Here is a 16,249-nt window from a genome sequence, read left to right as displayed (position 1 = left end):
CACCTGTTAGAATGGTGAGGATTTATGACCTACAACTGAAAGGAACATCATCAGCTGGAAAGTTACACTTCTGCCTGACAGTAGTAATTACCACTGCCGTTACAAGTAACATCTACCATTCCTATGATAGTAACCTCCCAATCCTCTTGTTCCCCAGGCTCAGAACTGTGGGGGCCTCTTATATTCTTATCTTTCCTTCTCCCCTCTTACCCAGGATTTCCCCAAATCCTGCTGCTACTTTCCATACATGTCCAAAATTTATCCCTGCTGCCAAAATATGAATCCTTGCTCTCGTAACTTCTTGTCTTGGCCGCATTCCTCTATGCCATCAGCTCTCCTCTCCAGTCCATCCAAAATGAGCTGCTAAGAGACTTTGCCTTTCCACTATTCTGACTACCTCTGCATTAGTATCCTCTCTGGCTTCCCTTCTATATTAAGTTCAAGGTTCTTACTTTTAAGCTATCCTTCAGCTCAGCTCTCATCCCATCCTTTTGGTCTGCACTCATTTCTCTTCTGCTCCCTTTGGATCCCTCATGCTTTTTTTCATGCCATCCCACTGTCACGGAGTTCCCGAGTGATGCTCTGGAACTGCTCCCCACCAAGCCAGTCAGGACTTTGGGGAGCCTCCTCTCCCTTGGAGCAGACTGTCTCCAGGGCAAGAAGCTCACATGGCTTCACCTCCTGGGTCTCTCCTTGGAGAATTCAGCATCCTCTGCCCCTCCGTGCGCTTCCCACAGCGAGTCCACCCAGGCAGGGTCCTGGGGAAGCCAGAGGGTCCTGCACCCCCACTTCGCAGTCAGACATGACTCTTAGCCAGCCAGTAAAACAGAGGTTTATTAGATGACAGGAACACGGTCTAAACAGAGCTTGTAGGTACAGCGAACAGGACCCCTCGGCTGGGTCCATTCTGGGGGGCAGTGAGCCAGACCCCCACATCTGCACTTCACTCCTCATTCCCAGCTAGCTCCAGACTGAAAACCCCCTCCAGCCCCTCCTCCTCTGCTCAGTTCCTTTCCAGGGCCAGGAGGTCACCTGACCTCTTTGTCTCCAACACCTTCAGCTGGCACCTTTGCAGAGGAGGGGCCCAGGCCATCAGTTGCTAGGAGACAGAGTGTCAGGCATTTATGTACACTGGTCCTTTGCTCTGCAGCAACCATATACCCTTACCTCATCACCTAAATACTTAAGAACTGCATAGGGGACACTGAGGCACCAACACAGTATTCAGAGAAAACATTAAGAACATTCCCAGTTCGTCACACCCACATGCCTAGATTAGCCTCCCACTTAATGTAAATTGAGCTCCCTCCCTGCTCTACTTCTGCAAATTGCTACAGAGCCACAATGTTCTGACTACAGTGCACTAACTATTGTACCTGCTTTTTTTCTGTAGACTATAACTAGAGCCCTACCAAATTCACAGTCCATTTTGGTCAATTTCATAGTCATAGGCTTTTTAAAAATCGTAAATTTCATTATTTCAGCTATTTAAATCTGAAATTTCATGGTGGTGTAAATGTTGGGGTCCTGACCCAAAAAGGAGTTGTGGAGGGGTCACAAGGGTTATTGTGTGGGGGGTAGGGGTTGCGATACTGGTACCCTTACCAGTGCTGCCTTCAGAGCTGGGCAGCTGGAGAGCGGCAGCTGCTGGCTGGGAGCCCAGCTCTGAAGGCAGAGCCAGCACCAGCGCAGAGTAAGGATGGCATGGTATGGTATTGCCACCCTTACTTCTGCGCTGCTGCCTGCAGAGCTGTGCCCTCAGTCAGAAGCCACCACTCTCCAGCTGCTCAGCTCTGAAGGCAGCAGCACAGAAGTAAGGATGGCATGGTATGGTATTGCTGCTGGCAGGGCGCTGCCTTCAGAACTGGGTGCCCGGCAAACAGCTGCCATTCTCCGGCCACCCAGCTCTGAAAGCAGCACAGAAGTAAGGGTGGCAATACCGCAACCCCCCTAAAATAACCTTGTGACCCCCACACACACACCTCCCTTTTGGGTCAGGACCCCCAATTTGAGAAACAGTGGTCTCCCCCATGAAATCTGTATAGTATAGGGTGAAAGCGCACACAGACCAAATTTCACGGGGGCAGATTAGATTTCACGGTCCGTGACGTGGTTTTTCATGGCTGTGAATTTCGTAGGGCCCTAACTATAGCCTCCTCGGGGCAGCAAGCTTTTGTCTGCCATACTGCAGCTGTTGGACAGTGTTGAGTACACCAGCACCATGCAAATTATTCACAACACTCTCTTACCAGGACTAGTAAGGTCTTCTCTGGGAGCTTCTTACCAGCACTGCCCCTTTAGTATTAGCCAGGGATCCAGCAATGTTGTCCTACAGTTGCTGAAAGCAGCTTTCTCTCTGGGACTGGCCTGGGCATTTTCTAGGCTACTTTAAGATTGCAGAAAGACTTAATATTGCTTTCTTTGTCTGATGTGAAGCTAGTGGGATAGGAGCCATCTGCACCTTCTTTGACATGGTTCACCCAAATGCTAAATGCACCAGATGCCTCTGGTCAGCAACCCCTAGAGAAAAAATGACACGATTTTCTAACCCAGCACTAGTAATTGCTAAGAATTGCTGCCACAGTACTAGTGCAGAATCACTTTAGTAAAGCCAGCGACTGACCCCAAGTGTTCTTAGCCTTGACATTAGTGGTGGTAGTGCCCGGTGTCTTAGATGATCAGCATCTGCTTGTGGGAGCATGTCCTAGCGGCTGCAGTTCTAGCCTTTCCCACTAGGAGCAGCAGCAGGGATTGGAGCCAAGCTGTAACCTCACTGCCTCCAGCACCCTCGTCGTAAAAAGATGAGGGACCAAGGAGGACAGGACCCCAGTGAATGGTTACCTTACAGATCAAGGGAGCTGTGATCCTGGCATCTTTATTGTTGTGGCTTGATGCAAGTGAAATGAGGCAAGGACAGACTTGTAATGACAGATACATTTATTCTCACCTATATTTATTTACAGCAGATTATTCAGAGCATGCTCTAAGAAGCAATATCTACAGAAGCTGTTCCACTTGCTAATAGCCTGGAGAATTCGCTGTTGCTATATTGTGAGCCTTTTCGGCTGCTTACCTTTTTCCAGTTAGATGGTAGATGGGCATTCCCATCTAACAGAGTTGGGGGAAAGAAACTTACTGGAAAAAGAACATCCTGAATCATCATCATCCACTGTCTCTGCTCCACCTGGCTTGGAGATATGGGAGCTGCTATCTCATCCAAACTGTCCAGTTACCCAGGAATCCTGTTTCTGTGCCCTCCTTTTTCCCCATGCCTTTTATAGTCACAACAGTGTTCCAAAAATAACAGGTGTCTGTTACCAAACGTGGCCTTTTTTTTCCATCAGGATGAGGTACAGTGTCAGCAGTGGAGAGGAATTCCCCGTCCAGTGTAGAGAATGGAAATGCATCAAACTAGATTCCAGCATGTGGCTCTCACATAGTGGTGTACTGACAGCTCAGTAGGAAGGGAGCCTGGACAAGAACAGCTTATGGTGGGCAAGACAGGACCATGAGACAGGCACTCCAGGGTAGGGACACTCCAGTGTTTCCTCTTCTCCTGTGAGGGCTAAGGAAACTACTAATGCTGATAATTAACTTCATAACTTAAATGATAAACACTTTCAAGCTGCGTAATCTCTTGGATTCTGTTTCCGGAGAGTCTGCAGAACATCCTCAAGGAGTGATAGCCCCAAGTCCACTTTGAAGGAAAGGAAGGGATCAGAGCCTGTTTCAGAGGTCCCACAGTCTGTAGCCTGGACCGTGTGGGAGTTAGTCCCTTGTGTTTGTGTCGCCTTATGGTACTGAGGGGTGACACTGGAAAAGGAGATGGCTGTCGAGTGAGACTCCGTGTGGTCAATTATGTTGGGGCAGCTGGAACTGTCCAGATAGAGCCGGGGTGGCTTAGGAGGTGCCTGTGCCTGAGCTAGATTTTGCTCACTCTTACATAACAGGTACTCTGATTTATCCTTCAGGTCTCTTAGTGGTTCCCTCTTGTACTGTCCATTGTTCTCAAGTGTCTGGCTGTTCTGATTCAAAATAATGACTTGATTACCCAGCTTTTTGTGCCTCCTGAATGAAAGACGCTTGAAGAACGTTGTGGATTTAATGGATCCTCTCCTCCAAGTATCCATGCTAGGCAGCAAAAGGAAGGGAGTTGTTCACTGCACTGTGTAGGAGGCCACTGGACTCCAGTCTCGAGTTCAGCAAAGAGTCACAGCTCCTGTAAGGGAGAAAACAGGCTGGTATCATAGGAAGTGCAAACTCATTCCTACCACCTCCCTGAATTAATGGAGCTACCAGATCTTTTGCCCATTTTGTACAGGAGGGAATCTCCCTCTTCAGTATAGAAAGAGTTGAGGTATCTGCCTGTTTATGCTGCAGCAAGGAACTGGTGAACAGCAGCAATGGCATGTAGACACAATGAGAACAGATTAACCCAGCATCTAGAACAGAAGAGCATGTCGGTACCATGGTAACCAGGCACCTTCATGGTGAAGGGCACAGCACAAAAGCCTCACTGAGTAGGTAGAAGGGGAGCCATTATCTCTGTCAAACTGAGGCACACAAAAGAAATACAGTCCTAGAGGAATTTTAAATGAGGCAAGTAGTAGAGACTGCATAGGAAATGAGGAAACATTAGGAAAATTGATTTTAGAATAAAGACTTACTCTGTGGTGGAGCAGCAGCTCAGTTCTGCAGGCAGAGGGGAGACAGCAGAATTCAGTAATGAGAACCACGACCACCACCCTAGACAATGTACTTGTGTGTCGTGATCAGCAGCTCAAGGCAAGATTCTGCTGGTTTGGAAGCAGCCGGTAAATCCTACAGTGCCTCTTTCTCTTCTGCTCTCTTCCACCTCTCGTCATCTGTCTCTTGTCACTGCTTCCCAGGCTCTGATTCCTTGTGTGTATGTGTTTGTTTTGCCAAGCCCTTGCTGAGTCAGCCACGTCAGAAACTGGGTTTTGCACTATTGGTAATTGCCAAGATTTCAGGAAGTAGGTGTGTGGAGAGTAGAGAAGCATCAGCCCACGCTCTGCCTGAGGAGAAGGCAAGATTCCTGAGGGGCACTTAAACTGATTTCAGGAGATTCATCAGTGTGACCTCTTGTTTTGTGACACAGCTTGGGAAAACTTGGATTCTCCCTGGAGAGCTCTAACTGCAGTGATTTCTGACTGGCTCACTGTATTGGTGAGATCCACAGATGGAAGGAGGGGGCGGTTCTTTTCTCCTTTAGATTTTAAAGCTTGAAGTGTCAGGTGGTGATGCATACATTCTGCTGGTGGTGACTCACGTGCAGGAGCCTCGTGCTGGCTAATTAACCAACCCAGGCAGATGGCAGTGGGAATCTGTTCATTGGGTAGGAGCTCCAGGTTAGCAATGAAGGGACCTAGTTCATCTGTTGAAGACTGAGATTTGATTTGGCACGAGTGCTGACTTTCTCTGATATTACCTGTATCCATGCTGGTGTCTCATGGTATCAAAAGTTTGTTAATATAGATGCTAAAATATCAGTTACAGCATAAGATTCTTCCATCTTCCCACTTTGAGAGTTCAGTTAATCATGTGCTTCTGTATCCCTCTGAGATCTATTCCAGCTCTCCACTAGAGGAAACTCTTTCCTGGGGTATGATGGAGAATTCACGCCTGCCCCACTTTCCTGCAAGAGCCCCCTTTTGCTCTAAGAGATGGCTTTTCTTGCTCTTTCATATTCACAGAATTCTGTTTCAGTCAGCATGGAACATGACTATTTCCCAGAAATGTGGAACACTTCTATTGATTTTCAGCGTTATTTTGTTAAGGTGGCTTTTTTTACCTGTAGGTGTCAAGAGAACAAGACTAATGTCTAAAAGTATTGCTATACCTTGGGGAAATCTTGAAGTTATGGGACCATGTACTATAACTGCTACTTTTCAAATACCATTGCCACAAAAAGCAGCTGGGCTCTGACAAGGTAGCTGTTTTCTGCTATTTGCCTCATTGGCAAGGCAGCGGAGCTACATTGGCTCCTCGGTGCTAACACTAATTTGTATTGCCATAGTGCCTGCGAGCTGACCATGTTGTGCTAGGGTACTGCACAAACACAGAACCGAAAGAGTCCCTGCCACAGAGAGCTTACAATCCAAGTATAAGACAAGAGACAACAGGTGGATACAGACAGACAGCCTACAAGGAAACAATGAGACCATATGGGTCAGCATGGAAAGCAGCGGTCTCAGTATGACCTAACCATTGGTTTGGTCGGTAAAGCAAATGATTCCCAAATAGGTGGGAGCAGATCTGAGGCCTGGTCTACACTACAACTTTAGGTCGAATTTAACAGCGTTACCTCGATTTAAGCCTGGACCCGTCCACACGACGAAGCCCTTTTTTTCGACTTAAAGGGCTCTTTAAATCGATTTCTTTACTCCACCTCTGACGAGGGGATTAGTGCTGAAATTGGCCTTCCCGGGTTGAATTTGGGATAGCGTGGACGCAATTCGATGGTATTGGCCTCCGGGAGCTATCCCAGAGTGCTCCATTGTGACCGCTCTGGACAGCGCTCTCAACTCAGATGCACTGGCCAGGTAGACAGAAAAAGGCCCGCAAACTCCTGTTTGGCCAGCGTGTTTGCAGAGCTCATGCAGAAGTCATCAGCATGATGTGAACATTGCCCGGTCTGTACTTTGTGAGAAGTCTATGACCATGTCTCTCTCGTCAACGCGCTGCCGTCGCCTCCTCACCTGGTCTTGCGCGAAACAATTGTCTGCCTGATGGAGGGAGGGGCGACTGACAACATGGCTAACAGGGAATTAAAATCAACAGAAGAGGTGGCTTTGCATCAAGGAGAAACACAAACAACTGTCACACAGAATGGCTCCTTCAAGGATTGAACTCAAAACCCTGGGTTTAGCAGGCCGTTGATTTCACAAAACAAATCGGGTCAATTTCTTGTTTTGATCCATCTATCTTTTACATCTTAGGCTGGCAGCAGACAGTGCAGTAGGACTGCTAGCCATCGTCATCTCCTGGGTGCTCAGCAGATGCTGCATTACGATTGCTAACCATCATCATCTCCTGACTGCTTGCCAGAAGACAGTGCAGTACGACTGCTAGCCATAGTCATCTCCTGGGTGCTCGGCAGAAGATGGGAATGACCTGGCTGAGTCACTCCCATGTCTGCCCAGGCACCCCGACCGATCTCACCGAGGTCGGCTAAAAGAGCACCCAGGAATATGACGACGATGACAACCAATTGTAATGCACCGTCTGCTGCCAAAAGGCAATGAGCTGCTGCTGTGTAGCAGTGCAGTCCCACATCTGCCAGCACCCAGGAGATGCACGCTGATGGTGAGCTGAGCAGGCTCCGTGCTTGCTGTGGTATGGTGTCTGCTCAGGTAACCCAGGAAAAAAGGCGCAAAATGATTGTGTGCCGTTGCTTTCAGGCAGGGAGGGAGGGAGAGGGAGGCCTGATGACATGTACCCAGAACCACTCACGACACTGTTTTTGCCCCATCAGGCATTGGGATCTCAACCCAGAATCCCAATGGGCAGCGGAGACTGCGGGATAGCTACTCACAGCTACCCACAGTGCAACACTCAGGAAGTCAACGCTAGCCTCGGTACTGTGGATGCAGTCCGACGACTTAATGCACTTAGAGCATTTTGTGTGGAGACACACACAATTGACTGTATAAAAACGACTTCGATAAATTCGACCTAATTTTGTAGTGTAGACATACCCTGAGTCAGAAGATGCTATTTTTGTACAATCACTTGAGTACACTTTAGAGAGGTTTAATTTTACAGCAAGTGTGGTTTTGACACATATATATTTGACTGTTTACTGTTGTAGTGTTTTAATTACACAGTACAACTGATATCAGATATAACAGTACTGAGTGACAGGTTTCAGAGTAGCAGCTGTGTTAGTCTGTATCCGCAAAAAGAACAGGAGTACTTGTGGCACCTTAGAGACTAACAAATTTATTTGAGCATAAGCTTATGTGGGCTACAGCTCACTTCATTGGATGCACAGACTGGAACATACAGAGAACATGAAAAGGTGGAAGTAGCCATACGAACTGTAAAAGGCCAATCAATTGAGATGAGCTGTCAGCTGTGTTAATCTGAGTTTATTGCTTATGTAATTTGCGTATATTGTTGTGTTATTTGAAACATCAGTAGTTTTTTATTCTTGAGGGAAGGCTGTTTTAGAAAGAAAGCAAGGGAGGGTCATCTTTAGTGATTGCAGATCACTCTTGTGATATTGATTTGAGAAGGAACATTAAATGAACTTTAATGGTAAAAACTTGAATGAAGAACAGAAAACAACAAATACCAGAAAACACCAGTAATTTACATCAGTTATTGCTGAATTATTTTTCTCTAGCCTCATTAAAACACTGGAGTTTCTAGAACTGAACACTCAGAAAAACTTTTATTTGATTATTTTGTGCATTTGACAATACGTTGTGGATGGTCACTTTCCCCGGTTGTTCGTATGGATCATACACAGAGAGAGAGCAACACACAAAAAGGGACTGTAAAATCACAGAAACTGACACAAGGGGACTGAGGGGCCAGTATAAACACTGATTAGATTAAGTTGACAGTGCCTCTGTAATAACCTAGAATAATCTGCCAATCTGAGAACAAGGTTATATTTACTCAAGCAAAGCACATTGTTTAATTCTACTGTTTGTTTATGGAAATGAGTTTTAGTGGAAATGGAAGTGGCCGAGTTTTAGTGTATTTGAGAATTCCCTCCTTAGCTGTAGCAGGATTAGGGGTAGTGCAAGCTTCGAGGGGTGACCCCACCAACCCTTCAATAGCCTTTTGGGACCAGCTGGAGGGAGGGTAAGTCAGTCTTCTGATCCCATTCTGTCTCTGTCCTCTCTGCTGAGACGGCCCATGAGGGTGTTCATTCTGATACAGACACTTGTCTGTTGGCTACTTTATGTAGGTCGAACAGCCATCACATAGTAACAAATGTCATTGCTAACCTGACCAGCTGGGTATCTCTAACCTGCTGACATGCCAGGTGCAGCACCCATCCTTTCTGCCACTGTGGTGTTTTTGTACAGTTCATGACAAGTGGAGATTTCTGGGAGTTTGGAAACTGGTGTAGGCTGTTCTTTACAAGTCCAGTTCTGTCATTTGTTCCCTAGGATTCTGTGGTCTCGGAGCGGGATTATGAAAGTTTGGTTATGATGCGGATGCGCCAAGCGGCTGAGCGACAGCAGCTGATTGAGCAGCTCAAACGGGAAGACGAGGAAGAGTCACATACATAGCATGGTGGAATACGTATTCTCTCCCCTGTCTTTCAGCTAAAAACTTGTTTTCTTAAATTAAGTCAATAAACCTCCTTTTTTAAAAACCTTGCGGGAATATTTTCTTGGAAAGTGGACAGGGCTAACACTCAGCATCCACACAGTCTTTTGATGGAAGGGAGAGATGGCTGTCACCTAATCTAGACTTGAAAACAGTAGCTGCCCTGTAACTGAGGACCTTTTTCTGAGCGGTGCTAACAAAATGCAGCTCCCACAGATTTAAGAGTGGTAGCTGCTCAACATCTGTCAGGATTAGGTCTTGAATTTTTTACACAGGAGCAGAAGTTTTTCATATAGCTTCTCCAGTCAAAACATCTGACTGCTGCAGAAAGTAGCCCATGGACGGAAATCACACAGTCTCTTTATATTAATTCTTTATTACTTATCAGCTACAGTAGGAACTGATCAGTACAAATCAATCCAGGAATTATATGCAGTTGGTGAGATTACACAGCCAATACCTGAAATATTCACAGGACCTTTCTCCAGTGATGTAATTCTCTAAAGATATTTCAAAGACCATGTTATACACTGGAATGGCAGTCTCAGGGCTGACCAGGACAATGTCTGCTCACGCCAACCATAATCCCACTTGAGAGTCAATGTTCAAACTGTTCTCAATGCTAAGGGGAGCTTGTTCAAATAGCAAGGACCGGGTCAGTGTCTGGCAGCCTATTCTTACCTTTCAAGGGAGATTGCAACAAGTAATCTATACTTGACCTACTCTGAGGACTGAGCAGGGGCTGCATTTAAATGGTGGCTTCATGAGCAAAAAGATCAGTGATTAACTTCTCCAGGGGCAAAACCAGGCTAGTGCTTGACTTCACTCACTTACTGAATGGGCAAGATTAACACTTAAAGTTCTGGCATTTCCCAGACTGCCATTCAGACAAATACTTAGGAGGAGCCATCCAATCTCCAAAGGATTCATGCTTGATTTACCCTTAGAATTGAGTGGGCACCTCTGCCTCCCCTTAGAGCTCATCTAATGGCATTGATGGTAGTTTTCCATTATGTGAACTTTTGACTATACAGCACTTCCCTTGAGTGTGCCTGGAAACTGGGACAAAAATGGATTAATTAATGGGGAAGCTCAATGCCAGTCCTGTGCTAGATGATCCACAGCAATGTCTTGTCAGGTGGAACACTACAGTCTTCCATGCTACTCCTTGTGGAGACACCAAACCAGGGTCTGGCCCACCCCTGTCATGCTGACCACTCGGTAGCCATATTTCTCCAGCTTGTCCAACACGATACGGGGTGCATCATTCACGTAGTACTCCCAGCTGCAGCCAAAAAACAAGAAAGGAAACGATGGGAAGGTCACAATGGATGGAAGAGGCACAGCTTCCCTTGCTAAAGAGACCTTGTGTCTCCAGCAAAATCAAGTTAATCCTATGCAAGACACTGCCGTCGCCACTCTGGGATAGAGCCCACCAAATGTGCAATGTCCTGTTATACTACACTGAGACTAACCACAATTTTCAAACTCTGTGAAGCAAATTTGCCCAGAATTAAAGAGCCACCTAAAATTGGAGTGTAATTGTTCAAAACCACAGTCTGATTGGGTGCCTCAGCCTTTTAGAAGATTGAGCTGTTGAACCAACTCCCACTTGTGCACTGTTGGGGCCTCATCAAAATGAGGAGAATCCCTTTACTGAGCTGAAAGAGGAAGCAGCATTTTATGTCTCTTTGAAGGTCTGCTGCAAGGGACTGAAGTAGGTATTGGTTGAAGGCTCCAAAATTGAGTTTCTTAGGCAGCCAGAGTGCAGAAACACTCATAGCCACACCGCCAAAAGGACGGCAGAGTCCTGTTTGAAGGTGAATACATTCTAGGCAGAACTGGTAGTTAAGGTTGCCTGCCCTTTCCCATTCTAAGAGCCTGTTTTCAGTTGCTCATAACTTTGACCATTCAGGCTGAAGCTTTCTATGCTGGGTGTCTGCCTCCGGCTGAATTGCGTTGGCAAGTTTTAGCAAAAAGTATTCAGACATTGCTAAGAAGGAGATGAGAAATATACACTGTTTGCTCATGTTAAAAAAAATCTTAGTTTATGTGAGAAGCTCTGGTGACCCCATGGTTTGCAACCAGGGCTTGAAATTTGTCAGAGGGGAGCCTTTTTCTGTTCTCATGAAGATTCCCAACTTTGGCCCAAGTTATGAGCCTATGAAAAATCTGAGTTCACACTGGCTTAGTAGACATACTAGAGTTTTGCAGCTAAATTCTCTGAAGATTGTCTGCACTGAGCATGCTCCAACCCAGAGCAGAGCAGGACTATCCTTGCAATTGATTCTTTAGGTTGGTCAGGGTAACAGAAGCAAGGAGACCGCTCTCAAATGCAGAGGGGACAAGGACCAGGAGTAGGTTGGGATAAGGAGCCTGTGGGGTGGAGGCTGGGAATGAGAAGGGATGTGTGGGGAGACAGACTGGACACGGGCCCAGTGGAGACTGGCTTGTTCATCCAAACTCTGCACTGAATGAGGTAGGTATTCTTGGGGAGAGGGGAAGAGTATGATACTGTGATTAGACTATATCATAATGTATATGCACAAGGGGCTTAATAAAGGTTGGACAGACAACCATAATTCTGGCATTTCCTAACATAAGTACTTGACTTCGCACCCTTAATAATGTTCTTTTACTATAGTTTTTTGGGTGTGATATATACATACACTGATTGGAAAAGCTACCTAGTTATCTGCCAGGATATGACCTTACCAACCAATATGCTGATAATGATTGGAGCTATGGGGTCAGAGTTAAAGCTGTTTGTGGAATCTTAATCATACGTTTCCTGATTTCTAGACACTAAAAAAAACCCAAAGAAATCCCCGAAGTTGCTAAAGTTGAGACTGTAAAATATTACTGGAGTGGGGTATTACTGGAGTGGAGGGTATTTTTAAAGTATAATAATGGTGAGATGTGAGAGCTTGCTGAAGACTTCTGTTTATTTCTTCTGACACACTACACTTTGTTATAATTATAGGTGTAGTGTAAAGATATGTATTACAACTGCTTTTGAACTTAATACTTCCCAGAAGAGGCTTTCAACATGCTTTTTCAAGTGTCAATTTAGGCTCACATGTTGAGGTAAGTAAATATTATTCCCATTACACAAGTGAAGGAACTGAGGCAGGGAAGTTTTGTACTTGAGCAAGTTGGTGGTGAGCCAGGATGAGAACCCCAGTTGGATTCCTTGTCCTGTGCCTTAGTCACAAGACCCCTAGTTGTTCAGACAAGAGAAATGTTGTCTATGACTTAAGGATTTAGTCATCAGTGTTTGTAACCTGTCTGAAACAGTGTAGATTGGCTGTCAGAATTTACAAATTCCTCCCTTCCAGTTAAAAGCCAGCAGAAAGGAAATATAACTTCAGCAGACATCATGAAGAGCTTAAACCCTGAGCTTACCAAGTTCTGGTAACCTCTGATGCATCCTGAAGAATTCACATTAACCACCGAGCCTTCCAACTAGTGACAGGCACTGCAATATAGCATGAATGTGCCAAACTGGGACATTCTAACCTAAATGATCTGAAGGCTTGAGCTGGAAAAAATTAGTTGTGGTGCTCTTCCAAGCTCAGCCTGCTGGGGACACCAAAATGAAACTCACAGGCGCCTGTGCAGATGTTCAAAATAGGATCACGTGCTCGGTTGGGCTCCTCCGGTTTGGGATTTGGAGCAGGGCTAGATTAAAAAATAGGCACAATAGACACAGGCTTTGGACTCAGCCTCCCACTGCTGTGGTAAAGGCAGAATCTAAGCTCTCATTTATTTACTGAAAAAAAAAAAGTGCTATCCTTCATAGTTACAAGAAAAGCCTGGACATGTAACCCACCTGTAACTGATGCAGACACATCTGCTTGAGTCTGCAGACTGCCTCCAGCAGCACAGCAGTCACAAGAAGGAAAGCTGGCCCTACACCTACCACCAAAGACGATCAGACCCCCCCACTGGCTGGGAAAGTGGCTTAGATTCCCTGCTGGCAGTGCAGTATTGGCTCTCCCCTTACTGGGGCTCAGATCTCCTCTCGGCTCCACTCCACGGGTCAGACTGAGGGTGGGAAAAGGTGGTGGTTCTAAAATGAAATGCCACTCACAGTAGATTGTGAAGCTCTGTACACTGTGATCATCCCTCTTTCTTACAGGCAGTGAAATAGTTAATTTTAGTGTTATAATTAGGCACCTGAGTTAACACAAATTCAGGCACAATTCACCTCTCTTAGAGCTTTTATTTCAGGCTCTCTGCAAACTCAGACCTATATGCATTGGTTTGTGAGTGAGTTGCGGGCTTTTAATAAAATGCTGGTTGTACAACTTAATTATGGAATCACTACTGTGGACCCAGAACACAGTGAAATCCAACCATTGTGAAGCTTCATTTACAATGAGGTAGACAGAAAGTCCTGAGTTGCTGGGAGTTAAGCTTTGCTCTTCCTATAGTAAAAGTTTCATGTCATTCTAAACAGGTTCTGCTGGGCTAATACCCTTGGAATGCAGCGACTGTCCTCAGCGGGAGTGCGCTGCTGCATTCCAAGGGGGTTATTTTCTTCACACTCCCTGTCTCCTCTTGCTCAACCCCAGCAGTGGGAGGCGGCAGCAGGGAGCTGCTGCTCTTCGCTGTGGCCATCAAGGACTATCCTGTACCCAAGCCATCCTAACAAATGGGTGGGGTGATAATTAGCTTGCACTATTTACAAAACACCTACTAGCCTGAAGCAGGTACAAAATATGAGGGGCAGGAGGTGGGTCCTGGGGCCAACTCTCTGGTAGGAAGCCCATCCCCCCACTGTGGGACAGGAATAGATTCTGGGATTGCTATCAGATACTTTACCTCAGTCATTATTTGCTTTTGCAACTGGTTCTGTCTAGGAGGTGTCTTACAAATTTGAAGCTCTTCCCCTAGGAGTTTCTGGTGTTATTCCTTCTTTAAAAACAAACAGAAAACCTGGTGGTGATTGCAGCAGTGAGGTAGGGATACATCCACTGCTTTACCGTAAGCCTCCTTTTTTCTGGGGTCCTCTTCCCCATGCATTACTTGACTGTGTGCCCCTGTTTATAGCCCTGTGGCAGCAGCACAAAAAACTGGATTTCTTGACAATGTCATTGCCACCTAGTGGTTTTGAATAACAGCATGAAACTGATTAGAGACTTGTAAATTCCACTCTGTTGCCACTAATTATGGGGCAGAAGAGGCACTAGAACTGTGTCTTCAAATGCAGGAAGACAGCACTGCACTGATTTATGTTTGGAAGGCTCTCTTCAACCACAAGGACTAGAACTTTTTCTTCCTCAACTGAGAATTTAAGTTCTGTAGGGGTAGATAACTTAGGCCTCCATTTGCCAGGGTGATGAGTGAGCAAGGAGTTTTGCAAAGCTCTGATAACTAAAGTTTCAGGATACAGGGGGAAATGAGTAGGGCTCCTTCTGTGTAATTAATGCTGTGGGGTTTTTTTCTCCTCCACCACTCAAAGATGGAGGTGGACTCCAGTCAGCAGAGAGATCTAATACCTACTCCTCCACTGTTTTAATGATTTTTTTCAAAGAGAAATAAGCAGATCAAGTAAGAATGGATTTTGGATGCAAACAACCATGTCAGAAACACAAGTTATACTAAAGTGGAAGGTGGTGTCAAAACCAATGCAAGCAGCAAAATAATATGCAGGGATCTAGAGGAACTAGAACTACGGACAGAAAACAGCATTAAAAATTCCAGTTGGAAAAATACAAACTAATATGTTGGGGTGGGGGTAATTGGAAATTCACTGCCCACTGAAGTCAATGGAAAGGTTCCTATTGATTTCCATGGTCACTGGTTCAGGCACTCAAAAGGGACACCTGGACAACAGCAATGCAGAGAGTGGCTAAATGGTGTCAGCTTGCAGTGGACTCTAGCAGCAAAAGAGGCCAGGAACCAAATCAGGGAGCCAGGAAGTGAGTCATTCTTGATGCAGCTCTGGTGAAACTGCACCTGGATTATTGTGTTCAGTTCTGGGCACCTGAGTACCAGAAATATTAATGACTGGCAGGAGTTCAGATAACAGCAATAAAATGATTAGGGGGCTGGCTAAGGGATTGAATCATGAGGAAAGATTAAAAAGCAAACTCTGTCTAGCTTGGTTGAGCTAGGAGAAGGAAGGTGTGCACCATGATAAGCAACGTGTGTCTGACAAAGTGGGTATTCACCCACGAAAGCTTATGCTCCAATACGTCTGTTAGTCTATAAATTGCCATAGGACTCTTTGTTGCTTTTTAAAGATATTTGGAGACTGTAAACAGCAAGGACATTAGGGTGGTAAAATGGGAACATCCCTACAGAAAAAGGAAAGATGTAAGCTTAGCATCAAGAAATGCTTCCTGGCAATGAGATATAATAGTACTGTAGACGGTGACTTGCTGCTGCAGCATCCTGGGTAAGTCACTTCGCTCCTCTGTGCCTCAATTTCTACCACTAACATCCTGGGGAAAGAGACACTATGGCTATGTCTACACTGCAGTAAAATACCTACGGCTGACCTGTGTCAGCTGACTCGGGATTGCAAGGCACAGGCAGCAGAGTTGTAAAACTACAGTTTAGAGATTTAGGCTTGAGGTAGAGCCAAGCTCTGAGACCCTCCCCCATTGTGGGGTCCCAGAGCCCAGTCTCCAGCCCAAGCCCAAATTTCTTCGCTGCAGTTTTCTAGCCCAGCAGCCTGAGTCAGCTGACATGGGCCAGCTGCAGGTGTTTTATTGCAGGGTAGACATAGCCTTGCTGATCTTTGAGACTGACAGATGAAAAATGCAATATAAATATTATTTGCAGTGTAGCTGTAGCCATGTTGGTCCCAGGATATTAGAGACACAAAGTGGGTGAGGTCATATCTTTTATTGGACCAACTTCTGTGGGTGGAAGGGACAAGCTCTTGAGCTTCACAGAGCTCTTCTCTGTCGTGGGCCCTTTCCACCAA

At 45.8% G+C, this 16,249-nt stretch overlaps 3 protein-coding genes across 3 annotated transcripts in view; 1 reads left to right on the top strand and 2 right to left on the bottom strand.

The window, feature by feature from the left end:
* DNAJC17 (DnaJ heat shock protein family (Hsp40) member C17) overlaps positions 1-9,350 on the top strand; it is a 28,693-nt gene extending 19,343 nt beyond the window's left edge. The window contains exon 11 of the mRNA XM_039534113.1: positions 9,147-9,350. Within this exon, the coding sequence (XP_039390047.1) occupies positions 9,147-9,269 (123 nt within the window). The 3' untranslated portion in view covers positions 9,270-9,350. The remainder of the gene's footprint in view (positions 1-9,146) is intronic.
* Positions 3,621-4,745, bottom strand: C4H15orf62 (chromosome 4 C15orf62 homolog). The gene is made up of 2 exons (XM_039534114.1): positions 4,668-4,745; positions 3,621-4,219 (listed from the first exon to the last, which is right to left on the bottom strand). The coding sequence occupies exon 2, from the start codon at positions 4,128-4,130 to the stop codon at positions 3,621-3,623; it is 510 nt and encodes a 169-aa protein (XP_039390048.1). The 5' UTR covers positions 4,131-4,219; positions 4,668-4,745.
* The window catches only part of GCHFR (GTP cyclohydrolase I feedback regulator), a 32,999-nt gene continuing 25,908 nt past the window's right edge, over positions 9,159-16,249 (bottom strand). The window contains 1 exon segment of the mRNA XM_039534115.1: positions 9,159-10,594. Within this exon segment, the coding sequence (XP_039390049.1) occupies positions 10,471-10,594 (124 nt within the window). The 3' untranslated portion in view covers positions 9,159-10,470.

The sequence above is a fragment of the Mauremys reevesii genome, linkage group 4, assembly GCF_016161935.1.
Source record: "Mauremys reevesii isolate NIE-2019 linkage group 4, ASM1616193v1, whole genome shotgun sequence".
NCBI classification, from domain to species: Eukaryota; Metazoa; Chordata; order Testudines; family Geoemydidae; genus Mauremys; species Mauremys reevesii.
The sequence above is the reverse complement of the archived record's forward strand: the minus strand, read 5'-3'. Positions and strand labels throughout refer to the sequence as shown.

What these genes read in the sequence shown, in the direction of transcription:
- C4H15orf62 (XM_039534114.1), bottom strand. Translation starts at nt 4,130, where the DNA reads ATGGATACTTGGAGGAGAGGATCCATTAAATCCACAACGTTCTTCAAG.